This window comes from Labeo rohita, chromosome 21, assembly GCF_022985175.1.
Source record: "Labeo rohita strain BAU-BD-2019 chromosome 21, IGBB_LRoh.1.0, whole genome shotgun sequence".
Lineage (NCBI taxonomy): Eukaryota > Metazoa > Chordata > Actinopteri > Cypriniformes > Cyprinidae > Labeo > Labeo rohita.
The window spans coordinates 21,532,611-21,551,421 of record NC_066889.1 but is presented as its reverse complement, the minus strand read 5'-3'; the positions used below and the strand labels follow the sequence as shown (position 1 = coordinate 21,551,421).

At 34.7% G+C, this 18,811-nt stretch overlaps 1 protein-coding gene across 1 annotated transcript in view; it reads right to left on the bottom strand.

The window, feature by feature from the left end:
* The window catches only part of sfswap (splicing factor SWAP), a 102,958-nt gene that overhangs the window by 29,954 nt on the left and 54,193 nt on the right, over window positions 1-18,811 (bottom strand). Inside the window, exon 13 of the mRNA XM_051092707.1 lies at window positions 10,457-10,641. Within this exon, the coding sequence (XP_050948664.1) occupies window positions 10,457-10,641 (185 nt within the window). The remainder of the gene's footprint in view (window positions 1-10,456; window positions 10,642-18,811) is intronic.

Sequence of the window (18,811 nt, the reverse complement as noted above, 5' to 3'; positions counted from 1 at the left end):
ATAAACATGAATGAACATCAGAACGTATTTTATTTCAACCACGGAAAGACGTCAATACAGACATTTTTCAAGTTTTAGACCACCGATATTAATCTACTCCAGTCTGATTAGTTTGTCAGACAAAACGGCAGAACTGGTAATATGACTGGTCAGATCGCCTGTCAAATCAAGCTGTTTGCGAAGGTTCAATTATTAAGCTGTTATCATTTGCTGAGCATTATGACATCATACTACTCAGTCCCCGCCCCCAACCATTGACAGACCGTCCTGTATTAGCATATTTCCATCCTCAGCCAGTTGTACGCTGTCCGCTATTTTCTCTGTGCTCAAGCAGCTTCAGCGACAACAAAGTCTCGTAAGAAATGCAGGCGTTTTGTAGTTGGATGTAAAAGTGAACATAAGAGTCTTTATTTTCTCCTGACATCAGAGGCACTGAGGACGCCGTGGATCAGTTTTGCTTTTGATGGTAATGCGGCACCAAATACACAAAAATGGAAGAGAAGACTGGGTGAGCAGCAGCTCATTAAAAGAGATATGCTCCTAAACGGGAGCTGTGAACAGCGCTATTTTTGACTAGGTAAAAAGGGTGTTGTTTTACACAACCATTGAGGAATTTTAACCAAAGTATTTAGCAGCCATTTCACAAAGACCCTAAAGAATGATGCCAACTTATGGAAAACGTGAAAACAGACCACTGTATTGCCTTATTAGGCCAATGACATGTGAACAGATCAGCTTTTCTTCTTTACCTAAAGCATGAAATAAACATGAATGAACATAAGAACATATTTTATTTCAACTGCGGAAAGATGCCAATACACCGAATTTTTCAAGTTCAAGTCCACCGATATTAATCTACTCCTGTCTGATTAGTTTGTCAGACAAAATGCCAGATTCGGCAATATGATTGGTCAGATTGCTTGTCAATAAACCTGTTTGCGAAAGGTCAAAAATCAAGCTGTTTTGAGCATGCTAACTTGTGGAAAATGGGCATCCAAAAAAAATTCCGAAAAGGGGTTTTCAAGGCAACGCCATAGAATTCCCTAAAGAAGCTTTCATAGAACAGTTCTCAGTATTCTTAGTGTAAAAACATTTTTACAATCTAACCTTTTTTCCACTATTAAGAACCTTTTGTGCAATGGAAAGACTTGATGTTCAACTCCAATAAAAAAAAAAAAACTTATGTTTAAGAGTGTATAACTCAAGTCAAACAGGTTTCAAAAGATATGAGGGTGCATGAACGATGACAGACTTTTCATTTACGGATGAACTAACCCATTTAAGAAGTAGTTTCTCTCTTCTGAATGACATTTGGGATTTGTGACAAATGGTCCACTAGTGAAAACAAGGTCTTTGTTGAGGTAAAAATTCTTCTCTTTTCGCTGAGAGCTAATCCGTAGCCAATTTACTCCATTTAGGTCAGGATAAAAGTTATAGTGGGCTCTTAAATCTTTGCCATGGATTTATGTATAAACTAATTAGAGCGAGCACAGGCACAGCGGCGGCGAGGAGCCTCAACAGTTTCAGATCGCCTCATTTCCTCAGGGTCTATCGATTCCATTCCCCTTTTTAATTCTGTCTTGTGACTACGAGCAGGAAAAAAAGGATGGCTCCAATAAAATATTTGCCTTAACCGAAAACAGGCCTTCCAATTGATGGTAGGTTTTTAATTCCACCACAGCTTGTTTTCATCAGTCACCGGCCTATAATAAATGCTGACTTCTCTAAAGCGTCATATAATAAAGCAAAACAAACAAAAAAGACCAAGAACATTTTTTTTGTAAGAATGTTGCAAGGCAGCCACGGTTATTTGAAAAAAAAAAACAAAAAAACAAATCATTTCAGAAAAAACAAAACGAGCGAATCACTAAGCCAAGGGTCCAACAGTAATCACAGCTATTATAAGCTAGATTTTCAATTAATCCAATCAGCTATATTGCCAACAGCCCATTTAGACGTACTTCAGATGAAATCCCGAGAGCTGTGATGAAGGTTAGAGTCAGTCTAGTCAGAACAGCGTTCTTTAAAACTGTAATCTGTCAGAGCCCATCGATCAATGCTAAACTAGCGTTTGGCTGTGAGTGTTAAGTGGGGGATTACACTGCGGAGCAAAGTATTTGTTTAAAGGAAAAGAGCACAGAGGCGTGAGGATGCACACGGACACAAAAAGTGACTACAGGATAAGGTGTCCTGATAGGTCTCACAGTGACAGACAGATCCATAAGCACAAATCCAATACAGTTTTGAGGCGTGCTCGATCGGCTGCTTTGTTTTGCCGTAAACATTCCAATGCTTGACACCGGAACAGTGGTCAGAGGACACTTACTCCAAACCATATGCTGGCAAGCCGGCCCTCCCAAAGCTGTACTGCTATTGGCAGAACATCCAATGGCAATGAAGCACAGAAAACACTGCACTGATTTAGCAGTTTTTCCAAAGTGCTAATTTGGAGTATTTTGTTCTTGTCTGAAGGGAAAGACAAATAGACTGGTTTTGGACTACACTATACAGAAACTGTTGCAATAGGATTATTAAAATAACATTAATACTAAAATTAAAAAAAAAAAAAAAAAAAAAAACAATAATCCTGCCAAAGCTTTGGATAGACTGAGAAACAGTTGCATATAAACTGCATTTTGGCAGATGTTCTTTGTCCAATTATTTCAACTCGGCGAACTTATTTTTAATGAATTGATTTTTATTTCCATTATGTAATATACTTGCTTTCAAAATAAAATAAAATAAAATGATTCTTTTGAGATGCAAGACAAGCTCCCTGTGTTTCAATTTTCCAACCCTCCGGCTACACATTCTCACAAGGAATGCAGGAAAAACCAGTTTTTCTTGTTGTACATAAAGTGCATTTCTATAATACTGCAAATAGCAGCGTTGAAGAATGCAGACACTGACAAAGGAGCTCTCTTTGTCTACTTTTCCCCATGTCTTCCGAGGCCTGCCATGTTCTTTCTAAAGATGCAAGCTGACTCACAGGTTCTGTCTTTAGTCTCTTTTTAGATCTTGAACACAGAATTGCTTAAGTTAATATCATAATTCTTTCATGACGGCAGTGCTTGAAGAGTCAAACTCAACTGCCTGTTACCAAAAAAAGTTTAGTGGACTAACAATTGCATTCCTTTGAGTACATTTTTCCTTGCATATCAGCTACTACATGGAATCCACTATATAGTGAATTGTAAACAAGCAAACAAGAGAGATTGCAGACACAGCAACTGTCAGTACACATATACATAGCCAAACTTTTTTGACAGTTTCAAGCACATAGGCTTGTTTTGTTGTTGTTAGACTAGAATATATAGACTAGGTTATATTTATTTTTTAGGCCTGTGGAAACACTGTATATTAGTGCTGCACGCTATACCGGTACTTAAAAAGTATTGCGATACCCTGCTTTTAAAATTGGTACGATTTTGCATTTTACTAGTACCGGTACTTTAAGAATGCATTTTAAAAAGAGCCGTATTTCAGCGTGTCTGTGTTAGTGAATGGCGCAGATGCGCAGTTTTGTTTACTACACACATATGTGTGACGCTCGCAGTGTTTTCAGCCTCTGCCACCTCAATATATGAGTACATGAACAAAATCTCTAGAACTGCTCTGAGAGTCACTTCATGAGCATTTTACTGTTTCTTTTGCGGAAAACTATCGTCATATAATGAAGACCCTAAAGATCTTCACAGCAACCCATCAAAATAAATGTTCGCTTTAACTTGATAGTCAGAAATATATTAATATATTACTTAATGTAAAGATAGCACTATTACTGATAATAAAATATTATTTAAACAATGTTTAAGAAATATTTACCAGAATTTATTTACCACAAAATGATCAGAAAACACAGTATTTCTGAAAAATAAATAAATAAATAAACAGCCTATAATAAATAATTTTTTAATCAAATCTAATTATCCTTTATAAATCCATTAGACATGCTTTTGATTATTAAAATGTAATGAAATCATTAAAATAGAATCCAGAAAATTTATGGAAAACAGATTCACAAACAAAACTGAATGAGAAAAATGTATTTCATAGGGCCTTAAAAACATAATTTTTGTTAAACTTTTAATAAATTGCTGATAAATTCTGCAAGTTTCATGATTTCAATTAATTAGATATGCTTTTTGATAAACATGTTTTTTTATGTAACCTTTAAAATAAAGTCTAGAAATATTTAAATGAATTTATTTTCTTTATTTCATTTGTCTTTGTTTTACTGTAGTTGTCCTTTAGTTTGTTACTTGTATCTAGGTTCTTATAAATAACAAAGATAAAATAACAAAAAATGACTATGTCATGATACAAATTGTTGCTGTGAAATAAAATTACTATATCATGAAATAAGATTTGGCTTTATCCTTTAAGCTAACTTACCAATATAGCTAAAATCTCTACCTTTTTTTAAAAGGAGGGATGAAATGTTTTGTTTTAATAGATAAAATAACTATGATCTCCATTTGGATCATCTATTATTCAATTACTTTAGTAGTATCGGTTCTGTAGTAGTATTGTGATATTTTAGTCAGGTATCGTATCGAAGTCAAAACTTTGGTATCGTGACAACACTAGAGGCCACAAGCAAACTGCAGAAAGAGAAAATTAAAACTGTAGGCTGGACTTAAGGATAAAATATTAAAATATTAACAGCAATTTGAGATCCCTGATTTAAGATAATATTATTAAATGCTATGCTACATTATTTCTCATCATGTTTTGCTAGACAACATTTCATGTCTGAATTTAAAAAAAAAAAAAAAAAAAATCATAGCGACCAAAATGGCAAAAGAATAAACAACAGTGCTCCTGAATATTGAATCCTAGCTCTCACTTTCAAAACGTGGTCCATCATTTCAATTCAGCTGTACGAAAGCTAAAACATTATCTATCACTTTACTCAACCAGATGCAAAAAACACAGTAGACTATTTGACAAAACCAATGCCATCAGGAGAAAACGGTGTTCCAAATCACAGCGTGTCTGAAGCCGTGAACAAAATAACACAATGATCATGAACAAACATGAATAAATATTGACTTCCATCACAACATTATGGTGGTCACAGCAAAGAAAAAAGACACATGAGCTCACGAAGGAAATGCATGTTTGAACGTCCTGCTCTCGCTCTCCCATCCAACATTCAATAAATGATTCTTTGGCTGCTTCGTTCTCAAATTAGCTGCTCTTAATGATTGAAATCTATTGGAGAAAAATGCTGAAACTGGACAAATGTATCCCTGTATCAGCTTTTATCGATTCAGATACACATATTTTCAGTAAATCCTGCTAAAGCTCAGAACAGACTGAGAAAGTGTCGCATAAACTGCGCTTTGGCAGATGTTCTTTGTCTAATAATTCAACTCGGGTAATTTGTTTTTAATCAATCAATTTTAATTTCTATTATCTTATACTTGCTTGCTTTATGATGTAGTTTATTAAATTATTTATTTTTTAATTCAAGAGACAATGGGAGAACAAAAACTGATGACGTAGAAGTGTATGCGAGATATATAATATATTAGAATAACAGTAAACAATATGTTTACTATTTATATAGCTTATTTGCTTTTAAATACTCAACATTATTTTCCATTTCCAAGTATTATACATGCCTAGTTACTGATGTAAAACATTAAATGTTTTTTCTCCATTCAAGCTGCTATTTCATTATACATTAATAATGAGGAAAAAGCCAAAGAAAAATGAAATAAAAAAATAAAACAAGAAATTTGAATAAACTGGATAATATAAACTAAAACAATAAAACAAATGTTCAATAAATAATACCAAAGAAAAATAAGAAATAAATAAAACAAAAGAGCTAAAAACCATTGAGGCAATGTGGAAGAAGTTGCTGATGGAAGCAGAGAAAGAGTTTGCCGGGCTTCGCTGCAAAGTGCCACCTGGCTGCACAGATGACTGTCCACATTTCCCATTTTAAACTTGGCTTTTTCTGAGAGAGACCTGCCAAACAGCATTTACCGTGACAAAGGTTGTAGCTAAACATCAAACAATTAGCAGGATCTTATTTCCACTTTAAAGCGTTCCTGTCTGTCACACCAAATCTATCTTTCTAAGCCCTGCGACAGCAGTGCAGATCAAGGCTGTTTTATTTTCTCTCACGTTTTTCTATGATCTTGTGGCACAATCATGTTCTCCAGCAAACAAGAGATGAAATACTACAAATACAAACTCTGCCAGAAGCACTCTATGCTATCTCCAGAAGAAACAGAAAACTCTCATTGAACAAACAGGACTGCAGTCACGGCCGGCTGTGATGGAACGAGCTGCTGTTGGTTCAACACCCTGGCCTCTGTAGAGTTCTCTGTAAAACGCAGCTATTTGCGGTTATTAAATGAATCTATAGACACTGTAGCACGTCCTTGGTTTGGTAAAAGCTAGGGAACATGACCTGATGCATGCTGAATTGGCTAGATTTGATTTTTGTTGCCATAGCAATCAGTAAACTGCCAAAGGCTGTATATCTGAATGGAGGGAGCTGCAAACACAATGGGAGCACTGTGCATTCTGAATGCGTCTCTCAGCTGTGCTGTTTTCTCACCTGCGGAAAGATCTAGAAAGGAATTAGGGGTGTACAGAACTTATGTCTTACAGAACATTTTCAAAATCGACTAGTTGGTGGAATGCCTGAACTAATCAGTTTTCAAGAAGCCTTATAATTATTACACTGGTTCCAGAACACATAATCCTGATGTGACATTTCCTGTTCCAACTTCTCATTTGGTTCATCACTACTTCTAAAAAAAAAAAAAAAAAAAAAAAAAGCCAAAAGAAGCTAAGATCAATGCTGGCAATCGGCTCCATCACAGCTGGCATTAAACTGAAATTGACTGAAATCATTACCACTACTGAGTCACCGGAAAAAGATGGGCAAAAGATAATGGTGCGGCAACGTAAAGGATGATACAGCAGTCATGAGCAATGACTGATCGCACCGATTTGCATTGAAGACGCAGCGAAAATCCTTGGAGCCGTAAAGTGGGTTCAACAGAGTCTAGTCAGCAGATAAAGGCAGGACGCATCCATATTTACACGGTGGCAAATAAGCATGCATAAATATAAATCAGGTTTTTAGGAGAGGAACAATAAAATTAACACGGCTCTTGGACTTCAAGCATTTAGTCAGGAACAACATTACACCAAGTCCAAAACAAGAGCGGTGCAAAGTTTCCAGCAACAAACAATTTATCTATTCACACTCAAAGGGAGAAACAATCACAGCCAATCATATGATAATTCATGTTTAATGTAAGGCTGTGAAGAGCAGTAGTTTGGACTCCTTGGATGAGATTTCACAACAAGCTGGGCTACCGGAAATAAAAGCCAAGGGATCAACAAATACTTTGGGCCAGATTTACAAAATTATTTCCCGATTAGATTGCAAAAACCTACACATATTTTTAAAAATACATAATTTTTAAAATATCCTGTTAGACGTTGTGGACAGGGCTGGTTAGGACAAAAACGATTTAGATGCAAGCGAAAGTTTTAGCGCTCTATCTTCGTTTCTTTCCCAAGGGTGAATGACAGAACTGCCGTAAGCTACTGGGAGATGCATCTGAAATCAGGCCTTGGGTAAAGTAAAGTAATAAGTTGGAAACTAAATAAGCGTCCCGGTGAAGTAATTGGGTGTCCAAGAATAAGAAGCAGAAGGGACATTCATAATGGATTAGCTGGTTGGGAATGTACGAGTAGTGTTGTGTATATGTGAGCGAGAGTCTCAGGTAAAAGCCCAGAGGAAGCAGTCCTGCATCCACCAGCTGCTTCTTCTGATTTCACGCTTCATTGGCCTCATTAATGTGGAGCTGAACCGCACGCCTGTGGAGACAAACGGCGAGATTAGTCTTCACCACTCTCCTACTCCTACTCTCGCTCGCTTCTCCTAATGGCGTCTCTCACTCTCACGCTTCTGAATTTCTCGTTCTCCCTCTGTGGACACCATGGAGCAAACTTTCTGGAGGAGAAACTGTGTTTGCAGCCTGTGGAGAAGATCAGGGGAAATATGAGCTGCACATAGGCAGCGCTGGCCATTATAGCAAAAGTTGGGGGAAGATCATGGTTACGATCTCAAAAACACCTGCTGTGAAACCACTCTAAGCAGACACGATACGCAATATTTAGCCATAGAGAAAGACAGAAATCCTTTAAAACCCAACTTACTCAGAGTCCTTAAAGGAATGGGTGTCTACAAACTCATATGACTGTCTTCTGTGGAACATAAAAAGGAGATTTTTTTTATAGTATAAATAGTGGCTGGGTTGCTATTAAGATCCAAAAAAGTACCATAACAGTGGTCCATACAACTTGTGTGACTTTAAGAAGCCATTTGTAGCGTCCTATGATTTCCGCATCATGGAAAATGCTGACGGAATCGTGGAATCCAGTCATAAAAATGGAATTTACTGTATAAAGTGGAATGTCACGAAAATTGCCAAATTTAGACTGAATAAAGATTGCCTCTGTAAACTCATATGAGTACATGAACGTATACACAATCTCTAGAACTGCTCCGAGAGTCACTTAATGAACATTTTACAGTTTCTTTTAAGAAAAACTATCGTTATATCATATAAACCAAGAATTTAAAGGTCTTCATAACAACCTTTCAACATAAAAGTTCAGTTTAACTTGAAGAAATTGTGACAGAAATATATTACTTAATGTAATGATACTACTACTAAAATAATAAAATGAATAAAATTATTATTAAAACATTATTTTTTTTAAAGAATGTTTAGCAAAAAAAATAAATAAAATTCCTTCAGAATTTATTTACCAGAAAAATGTAAATAAACAACACAGTACCATAAAAAAGTTTTTATACAATAATTTCAGAGATGCTTTTGATTATTAAAATTTAATGAACCCATTCAACTGGAATCCAGAAAATTAAAATGGACATTTGTTAAAAATAAAAGTAATTTTTGAGAAAAAATAAAATGTACTTCATATGGCCTTAAATATGTAATTTTTGTTCAACGTTTTTTTTTTTTGTTAAAATAATGAATTCCAGTTAAACTGTGTACGTTTCATGATTTCAGTTAATTAGACATGCATTTTGCTTAATAAAATTTAATTTAACCATTTAGTCTAGCAAAAAAATTAAAACAGAAAAAAAAGTGGAATTTGGGAAAAAAATAAATCAGATTTCATAGGGCTCTACATTTGTCACTGAAAATCATGTTTTATGGTGCTTTTGGACCTGTAACATTCCACAGAAAATTGGAACTTATACTAATTGAGAAAATGGTTACAATTTCCAATTTTCACTTTTTTTTTTTTTTTTTTTTTTTAAAGTTTGGGGTCTGTAAGATTTTTTTTTTTGTAAGTTGTCTCTTATGCACATCAAGGCTCCAATTAATTGGATCAAAAACCCAGTAAAACGGTTATATTGTAAAATTGTTAACTATTGTATTTGTATATATGTATTTTTTTGTGGAAACGGTGATGCATTTATTTGAGAATTCGTTGATAAATAGAGCTTTCAAAATAATGGAAAGAGATTTTTCTAACATAAATGTTTTTAACTGTCACTTTTGATTAATGCATCCTTGCTGAATAAAATAAATAATTTATTTAATGTTTTATTTATTAATTATTTCATTAAAAATAAAACTTACTGGTTCCAAACATTTCAATAGCAATTAGTGAACTATAGAAGATTTTTTTTTAATTTTCAGTCAAGCTTTGATGGATTTAGAAATTATCAGCGCTGCTTCAATGGATATAAACACTGACACAAGACAAACAAATCCAAATAAACTCACAAGTACAAACAGACGTTTTTCCTGGGAGACGCCAGCTTTGTCAGCACAACATAATTAGGAACGACTCCTTTTGCAAGTCCATAAAAACACAACAGGGATAGAATTAACAGCATCTATACCTTTGCATTTCATCTCATCTGTTGTGTCAGCACACAAAGTCACATTTGACCCTCAGGGATTGCTGAAAAAACACTTGTCAGGAATATCACTTTGCTGAAATTAGCATTTCCCTAAGATTCTTGATGGGTCGATAAACTGTTGCTTTTTTTGACTAAACAAACCATAAGGAAATCAGAACAGCGTATCGAGTAGGAATCCTGATGCGATGCTGACTGATAAAATAAAAACATTAAAATCTACACCCGTGACGACACGGTGCGTGATTCTGAAGTGAATTTTTCGTCAGGGCGAGCATGTCAAGCAATGCAATGAAAGCGAAAACGAAGAGCTCTTTGCAAGCGTAAGCACTGTGTAGCAAGAAATTGTTATTTGTGGTTAAATCGCACTCTTTTAAAAGTCAAAGTTCAATGTCAATATGGTGGATAAAGCAGATAATACACATCTGAACGCATTTCAAATTCAGTTCATACTAGTCTAAGAATTCAGAGGAAGCTTAGGTATATGTGGTGGACGGACAATGCAAAACAAACCTCAGGCGCAGCAGCGGTTTCCTCAGTACGCTTGACCTCAGCCTCTGGCCCTCGCAGAGTCTGCAGGAAGAGGGCGGCTTTTCTCTTGCGCTCAGCCTGAAGCTGCCTCTCTTTGGACTCTTTGGAGGCCTGGGCCAGTTTCTCTCTCGCTGCGGCTGCTAACCGGTCCTCTAGCTTCTGCTTGGCTGGAAGAGAAAAAAGAAGAAAGGTCAGACACACACACACATTTGTCCTGATACACACCATATGCTCCGACAACTAAAAGCACTGGCAAAGGAGCTTGCATGCACAAGTGAACTGGGTTTCTGCTACTAAGCAAAAGCAACATTTTTCTAGACGAGGCTGCTCGTGACTTACCTGGTTTTGTAAGCCAGTGCGCCTCATAAAAACTGCATTGAGCTTAAAAAGCTACAAGATTACAATGCGTCACATTTTAATGTTTCGCATCTACCGCGGTAGAATTATCCCTTCTGACATTCACTTCGGTGTTAAAGGCTACGGATTGTATAACGGTTGACGGTGTCTACGTTTAGCCATCTCAAGTAGGTAATGTACTCATGCATAATTTGTCTGGTTTTGTTCATGGGAACAGTAATAACAAAAGGAAAACGGAGAAAAAAACAAGTCATTATATTATACAAGAACATGAAGAGAAGCCCTGTCTGTGTCCGCACTAAAAATAGGCCCCCTGCCACGGACAATCACGTATAACTCGGGAACAAACACAACTGGAGAGGAAGCAGAGGCTTCTCCTTCATTACATCACTGCAAGTGAGATAATACTATGTGTAACGGCGGCAAAGAAAGATAAGTTTGGAAAGAAACTTGTTTGAGATGCCCCTCAATCAGCAAAGCTGCTTTCCACAAGTATTTCTACAATCATAAGTTATTTGCGTAGCTTTGAAATAAAAACAATCTTGAAGCCTTGCCCGTCCTGTTACGATTTAACCTAATCCTCTGTTAGTGCAAGGCACTGTGCCCTCGCCTTAATGAGAGAGCTCAGAGACAAACCGCAATGAAATAAAGAGCAGCTACTCGTAAATTATTTCAGATGTGCTCCTGAAAAAGAAAAGAGGAAAGGGAGGCACATTTTACTTGTGCGGTATTATGATATATGCCTTTAACTAAATCATGAGATCTAGGGTTGATTTCTGGATGTAAGTGAAAATACATATGTGACCCTGGACCACGAAACCTCTTGAGTAGCGTGGGTATATTTGTACAAACAGCCAAAAATACATTGTATGGGTCAAAATTATTGATTTTCCTTTTATGGCATTATGGATATTAAGTAAAGATCATGTTCCATGAAGATATTTTGGCAATTTCCTACCATAAATATATCAAAACATTGCCGTCTGCACATTACCGAAATGGAATCACAAACTAGGCTGCATTCGAGCCTTCAAGGCATTTTGAGGGCACAACAACGTCAAGTAAGTAACTTTAACAAATGTTACAGTATCTACTGTAGTTGTCCGCTAGTAAAAACATAGTTTTATCAGTCATTATCCGCGTTTTGCCATTACATCACGTTTACTATAGATCAGTTAGCGGATCAGAGGGCTCTGGCTGGTGTGACTGTGTGGGGGCGGGGCTAATTTGTATATTCATAAATCCGCGTATAGTAAATGAGGCAAGGGGGTAGAGTTACATTCAAGCTGTTTTAAGGCATGAGAAAATTATTTTCACAAGAAAAAACATTTAAATATGTCATTTTGATGATCAAAGATCATTTTTAAGGGATACAAATTTTGTCTACAGGTGGACTATAACATTTTGTTGGAACCTGTGATACTTTTTCAGGATTCTTTAAAAAAAAAAAAAAAAAAAAAAAGCTAAAAACAGAATAGAAATCCTCTGTAACAATAATAAACCACCATTTTCAAAGTTCAGGGTCAGTCATATTTTTTTTTTTTTTTATAAAGAAATTAATACTTTTATTCACCAAGGATGTGTTCAGCAAAGACTTACATTGTTAGAAAAGATTTCTATTTTGAATAAATGCCGTTCTTTTTAACTTCTTATACATCAAAGAATCCTGAAAAATTATCACAGGTTCCAAATAAAAAATGCAGTATTTCCAACATTGATAATAAAAGTTATAAATCAGCATATTAGAATGACACTGAAGACTGGAGTAATGGCTGATGAGCATTCAAGTTTGCTTCACAGGAATAAATTATATTTTAAAATATATTAAAATGATTTTAAACTGTAATAATTTTTCACAATATTATTTTTTTTCTGTATTTTTGATCAAGGTAATGCAACCTTGATGAGCATAAGAAACTTCTATTAAAAAAGAACATTAAAAAAAATCCATCCATCTATCTATCTATCTCTCTATAATATGAAAAATCTTAAAATTTAAGTTGACATATTACTAAAACGTATACAATAAAGCTAATACAAATATTTAAAAAACGAATACTATGACGAAAGCAGATAAAATTAGCAAAAAAAAAAAAAAAATCTATAAAAAAAAGTGTTAATTCAAAGTATTAATAAGTTATAAATAATAGCACTTAATAAATCATGGTACTACAATAAAACTGAATCACTGAACACTCTCAGTTAAAAAAAAAAAAAAAAAAAAAAAAAAAAAATGATTGAACATAAATAAATAATGTTCCACTGAAGAAAGAAATCCATATAAGTAAGTAAATAATGATTGTTCATCTATTCCACAAGGTTTTACATTGATATATAGTTGTTACAAAAATTTGATTAGCCTAAAATACATTCAGGTTGCAAACAAAAAAAGCCATATGTAATTATTCTTTTATATTATTGATCATAGCCCTTTTCAAAGCGCCTGTGTGCATTCCTAGATAAAGGACTGCAATAACGTTATACGTGTGTGACAAGCCTTTTCAATGCAACCCACAGCACTTAAAACCTGTAATTTGCGTGTGGCATTTCTAAAAGCAACGGCTCTGGTAATTTTCTGCATTTCCCTGCAAATGTCCCCTTCTCCCGCATAATTTCTCATCTACACACTTCAGAAGTCAATCTGCAATTGAGGCAGCAAATAACATTTTGACAAAATCCAATAAGGCTACCTTTGAGGTTTAATTTGAAACTACAATTTGAAATATAAACAGGTAAACTCCTGTAAATACACGAGGGGTGTAAAAACGTTGCCCTTCTGCTTTCGTGACCACAACAGCAGCGAGTCGACCCAATAAAACTCTCACTCATGGTCACACAAGCTTACTCCATTCAGTAAATAAACTAAAGGTAATAGATGGACACATGAAACGGACTGAGCGTTTGCTGAATCGTGCATCTGTGATTCTTTAACAGCTCATCAATACAGATTATGTTCCTCCGGATGGGTCGATAGTCATGCAATCTAAGCTAGTTTGCCACTGAGTGAGGCCTTCTTTGCTGCAGTGCCATTTATTTCACTTCCTCATGCAGTAAACTTCCTCTGGGCATCTGGTCTTATTACTGTAATTACCCCAGCGTTCCAGGAGCATTAATGCTCAGCGCACGGCCGGAGTGTCTGCCGTGTGCAGTCCAGTGTCAATGATGACATTTAAATAATTCGTTTTTAATAGGGAAAAGAAAACCAATGTAAAGCCTGCATGTAATAACGAAAGGTGCATCTCTTGTTAAACGAATAGCTCACCCAAAGTGAACATCTGTCATTATCTCCTCACCCTGTGTCGTTCCAAAGTCTATGACTTTTTGTCTTCCATGGAAAATGAATTATTGAATAATATCCTGGCTCAGGCCTTTTCCATATAATGAAATTAAATGAGAACTGGGGCTGTCAAGCACAGACATTCCAAAAAAAAAATAGTAAGAAAAGAAGTCTGTATACTTACACACTTAAGTCTTCCCACTAGCTGATGATGTTTGGACAAATCATAGAAATCAAATGTGACGTTTTACATCTAAAACTGTCATTTTTCAATAGATGCCGATGACAAAAGGGAAAATTTTAGACAAATTTAAGTCTCACACAATTATACCATCATATTAAATCATATGACTTCAGACGTGAAGATGTAAAAATGACTTTTTCAGTCATTTTTAAGATGGATCCCTACTGACCTTCATTATATTGAAACCAGCAGCCAGTCCATCTATTTAAAAAATCTCTTTTTGTGCTACAAGAAAGTCAGTCGAACGAGTTTGGAACGTCATGAGGGTGAATAAATCATTCAAAGCTTTCATTTTTGGATGAACTATCCAAAATATAAAATATAAACATGTAACAATACAGCAAAACAATTATATATACACACACTACCATTTAAAAGTTGAGGGTTGGTTTGTTTTATTTTCTATATTAAAAAGTATATATTAATACTGATATATTTAATAAACTACATTTTTAATCAGCGTCTTTAAAGGGAAAGTTCACCCAAAAAGGAAAATTCTTTCATTAATTACTCACCCAAACACAACACAACCAAACATAAATTAAGATATTGTTAAAGACACAGTTAAAATAACCTTCATTTTTTGAAGCTACAAGAATACTTCTTGCAGACAAAGAAAACAAAAATAAAAATATTCAACAATTTCGCTGCACATTCAGGAGAGTACCATAACGCATTGTGGCACTGTTGTGAACGCACATCAAAGGCTGATACGGAAGAGAAGAAATACTTGAAAGTCATTATTTTGTTTTTTTCTGACAAAAAGTATTCTTGTAACTGTCAAAGATCAACAAAGGTCTTATGGCTTTGGAATGACATGAGGGTGAGTAATTAATGACAGAATTTTCATTTTTGGGGAACTATCCCTTTAATTAAAGGATAATAATTTTCTGGTCCCCATTGGCTTCCATAGTAGTTTTTTCCATACTGTGGAAATCAGTGGGGACCAGCAACTATTTGGTCAACTGCATTCTTTTGTGTTCAGCAGAAGAAAGAAAGTCACACAGGGTTGGAACAACTTGAGGGTTAATAAATTATAAATTAATTTTCTAGTGCTGTGCTTGTTTACATAATATATGTGTATGTACCATGTATATTTATTAAATATATATAACTACACACACACACACACAGTAAATATTCTGAAAATATTTCCATGTATGTATTTTTATTGATATAATAATTTAATAAATAATAGAGGAATAAATAATGAATATATTAATTATTCATATATTATATTATATATAAATATATTTTTCTTAAATATATCCATGCATGTGTGTGAATTTATATATACATAATAAATATACATAGTACACACAGCTGTATTATGCAAACATATTATTATTTATTATTTTGGATGCGATTAATCTTTGCACAGCACTAGAATTTTCATTTTTGGGTAATTATCCTTTTAACTTAAAAGTATTATCCTTTTAACTTAAAGTATCAGATAAGACCTGGGAGGAAAAAAAAACAAAACACACACACACACACACACACACACACAACCAATATTACATAAAAACCTTAACCACAACCCTTTTAAACTTTACATTCATCAAAAAATCTTGGAAAAAAGTCATGGTGCCAAAAAAAAAAACAAAAAAAACAACAACCTGGTGATTAAAGATAAATATTTGCAATTTTAAATAAATATAAAAGCCAAATATTTATATTTAATTCAATTGCTATAATATAACATTTTGTAAAAAATTTTTTAATTAATTAAAAAAATAATAATAATAATTTATCAAAAAATTAACTTATACAGAAACTTCTGCATTCAGTTGATACAAATGTGACATTTATAATGTCTTTATATCTATCATTTATTAAAACCTGTGTTTTTGTGTTTCTTGAACAGCAAATCAGCAAATTAGAAATCATGTGACACCGAACACTTGAGTAATGATGCTAAAAATTCAGCTTTACATCACACATTTTAAAACAGTGTGTTAATAATAATATTTCACAATATTACTGTTTTTACTGCATTTTGATCAATTGCAGACATTTTTGGTAGCATGTTGGTAGCATACTTGGTCTGAAAATGTCCTGTTGTTAGGGAAAAAAAAAAAACGTTTACAGTCTCTAATGCACATCTGCAGATTTCATTACCAGTTGTCAGTATCTTTGATTGAGAGGTGTCCTTCTCATTTTATTTGTGTGAAACACTCCCTCTTAATTACTGAGGACAGTTACTGCCACTGGTAAGCGTGGTCCATATGCATCAGATCCCTGACCCTCGCCGGAGTAATTTAATGTGCTGCCAGTCATCGTGATGTGACGGCGATCTAGCTCACTATTTTAAGTCTCTGAGGGTCAAAAGAACGATGAGGAAGTCCTAGCAGTGCAGCAAAATCCGGTAACTCTTGGACTAATGTGATCTTGATAAACTACAGTTTGTTTCTCAATATTTCTTATCTTGTTACAGTAAAAGGCGTCTGGGCTTCTAAGCTTCTGGCCAGTGAGAAATTACATTTGGGCTGCAACAATTACGGAGAGGGAAATCAGCGTGAGCTATTTTCGTTATACTCCACAAACTGACTCATCGGTTCTGTTTGAACATTTTTTTCAGAACATTTGCAAAAGAACAGCCTTGAAAACAGCAGACAACGAATTATTTCAATTATGACACACTTGCGAAACTTAACTCCTGAACTCTACAGACAAGTCTGGAACATGCTAATAAGCTTGGCATTTCAAGAGATAAACAACGGTCCAGAAAAGAGTTAAGTGGTTTTAAAGGGACAGTTCAAAAATGAAGAATTGATTTAACGTTCTTCCAAAACCCTTTAACTTATTTATTTTGAGAAATACTCTGACCACTCTTTTCCACATAATAAAAGAGCGTGGAGACTTCGAAGCTCAAAAATATTCAATAGAGCACCATTAAATTTAAATAATCCTTCCTTCATTTTTCTTTGCCTACTTATTATTTTTATGCTTCCTTTTTCCTACCCTTCACACTCATTCTTCATTTTTCCCTCTTCCTGGCCTTCATTTTGTCCTATCTCTTCCTTCTTAGTTCGTTCTTTTTTCCTTCGCTCGTTCTGTTCCTTATTTCTTTTTCCTTCCTTTTCTTTCATTAGTTCTTCCTTCACTTCCTTGTTTCTTCCGCTTTTTTAGTTCCTTGATCCATCCTTATCTCTTCCCAACCATCATTCTTTTCTTCATTGTTCCCTCTTCCTTCCTTTTTTGTTCTTACTTCTTACTGTCCTTTGTCTCCATTTTAATTTCTCCTGTCTTCCCACTTTCTTTCCTTCTCACATTCATTCTTCCTCTCTTCCTGTGCTTCATATTTCTTCCCTCTTAATGCTCTTTCTTCCTTCCCCCATTCCTGTTTTTTGTTTCATAATCCTTCTGTTCCTTCTTCATGTCCTTCATTTCCATTCTTCCTATCATTTTTCTTTCCTTAGCTCTTTCTTTTTTCCTACCTTCCTTGTCTCTTCCTGTTTGTTTGTTGGTCCATTCTTTATTTCTATTTTCTTTCCATTCCTCATATTGTCCCTTTCTCTTTCCTTCCTTTCCTCTTACCGTTCATTCTTCTCTACCTTTCTTCTTTCTGTTCTCTATTTCTTGATCTTTCTTTTTCTTCATGTCTCCATTTTATTCCTCCTATTCTTCCCTTTTCCTTCCTTCTTCCTCAGCTTCATTTTTTTCTTTCTCCCTACCTTTCTTCCCTATTCATTTCTTTTTCTCTTTCTTTCTTTCTCTTCCTTCCTCTCATTTTACCTTATTCTTCCTTTCTTCCATTTTCCTTTCCTTTCTTTCTTTCTTTCTTTCTTTTTTTCTTTTTTTCCCATTTTACCTTATTCTTCCTTCCTTCTTTCGCATCTACTTTCTTCCTTCTCTCCTTCTTTTCTTCCTCCCATTTTACCTTATTCTTCTTTCCTTATTTCTTTCCATTTTATCTTTTGGAAGGAAGAAAGAAAGGAAGGAAGAAATGTAAAAACAAAGGAACGGATTTTACGTTTCTTCCTTCCTTCCTTCCTTCCATTTTACCTTGTTCTTCTTTCTTCAATTTTACATTACTTTCTACCTTATTTCCTTCCATCTTCCTGAGCTTCATTCTTTCTTTCTTCATTTTATCTTTTGGAAGGAAGAAAGAAAGGAAGGAAGAAATGTAAAAACGTTCCCCTTCCTCTTCATGTTGTTTGTTCTTTCTTCCTTCCAATCTTTCTTCTTTCCCCCTTACGTTTTTTTTTTCATGATCCTTCTGTTCCTTCTTTTGTCCTTCATTTCCATTCCTCCTATCTTCCATCTTTCTTTCTTTTCTCTTTCTGTTATTTGTTTCTTGGTCCTTCCTTCATTTTTATTTCCTTTCCATTCCTCATATCCCTTTCTCCAACCTTCCTTTCCTCTTTTTGGCATTTCCTTTTCCGGTTCCCGTTTCTTGGTCATTCTTTCCATATTTTATTTCTCCTTCCATCCATTCTTCCTATCTTGACTTTTT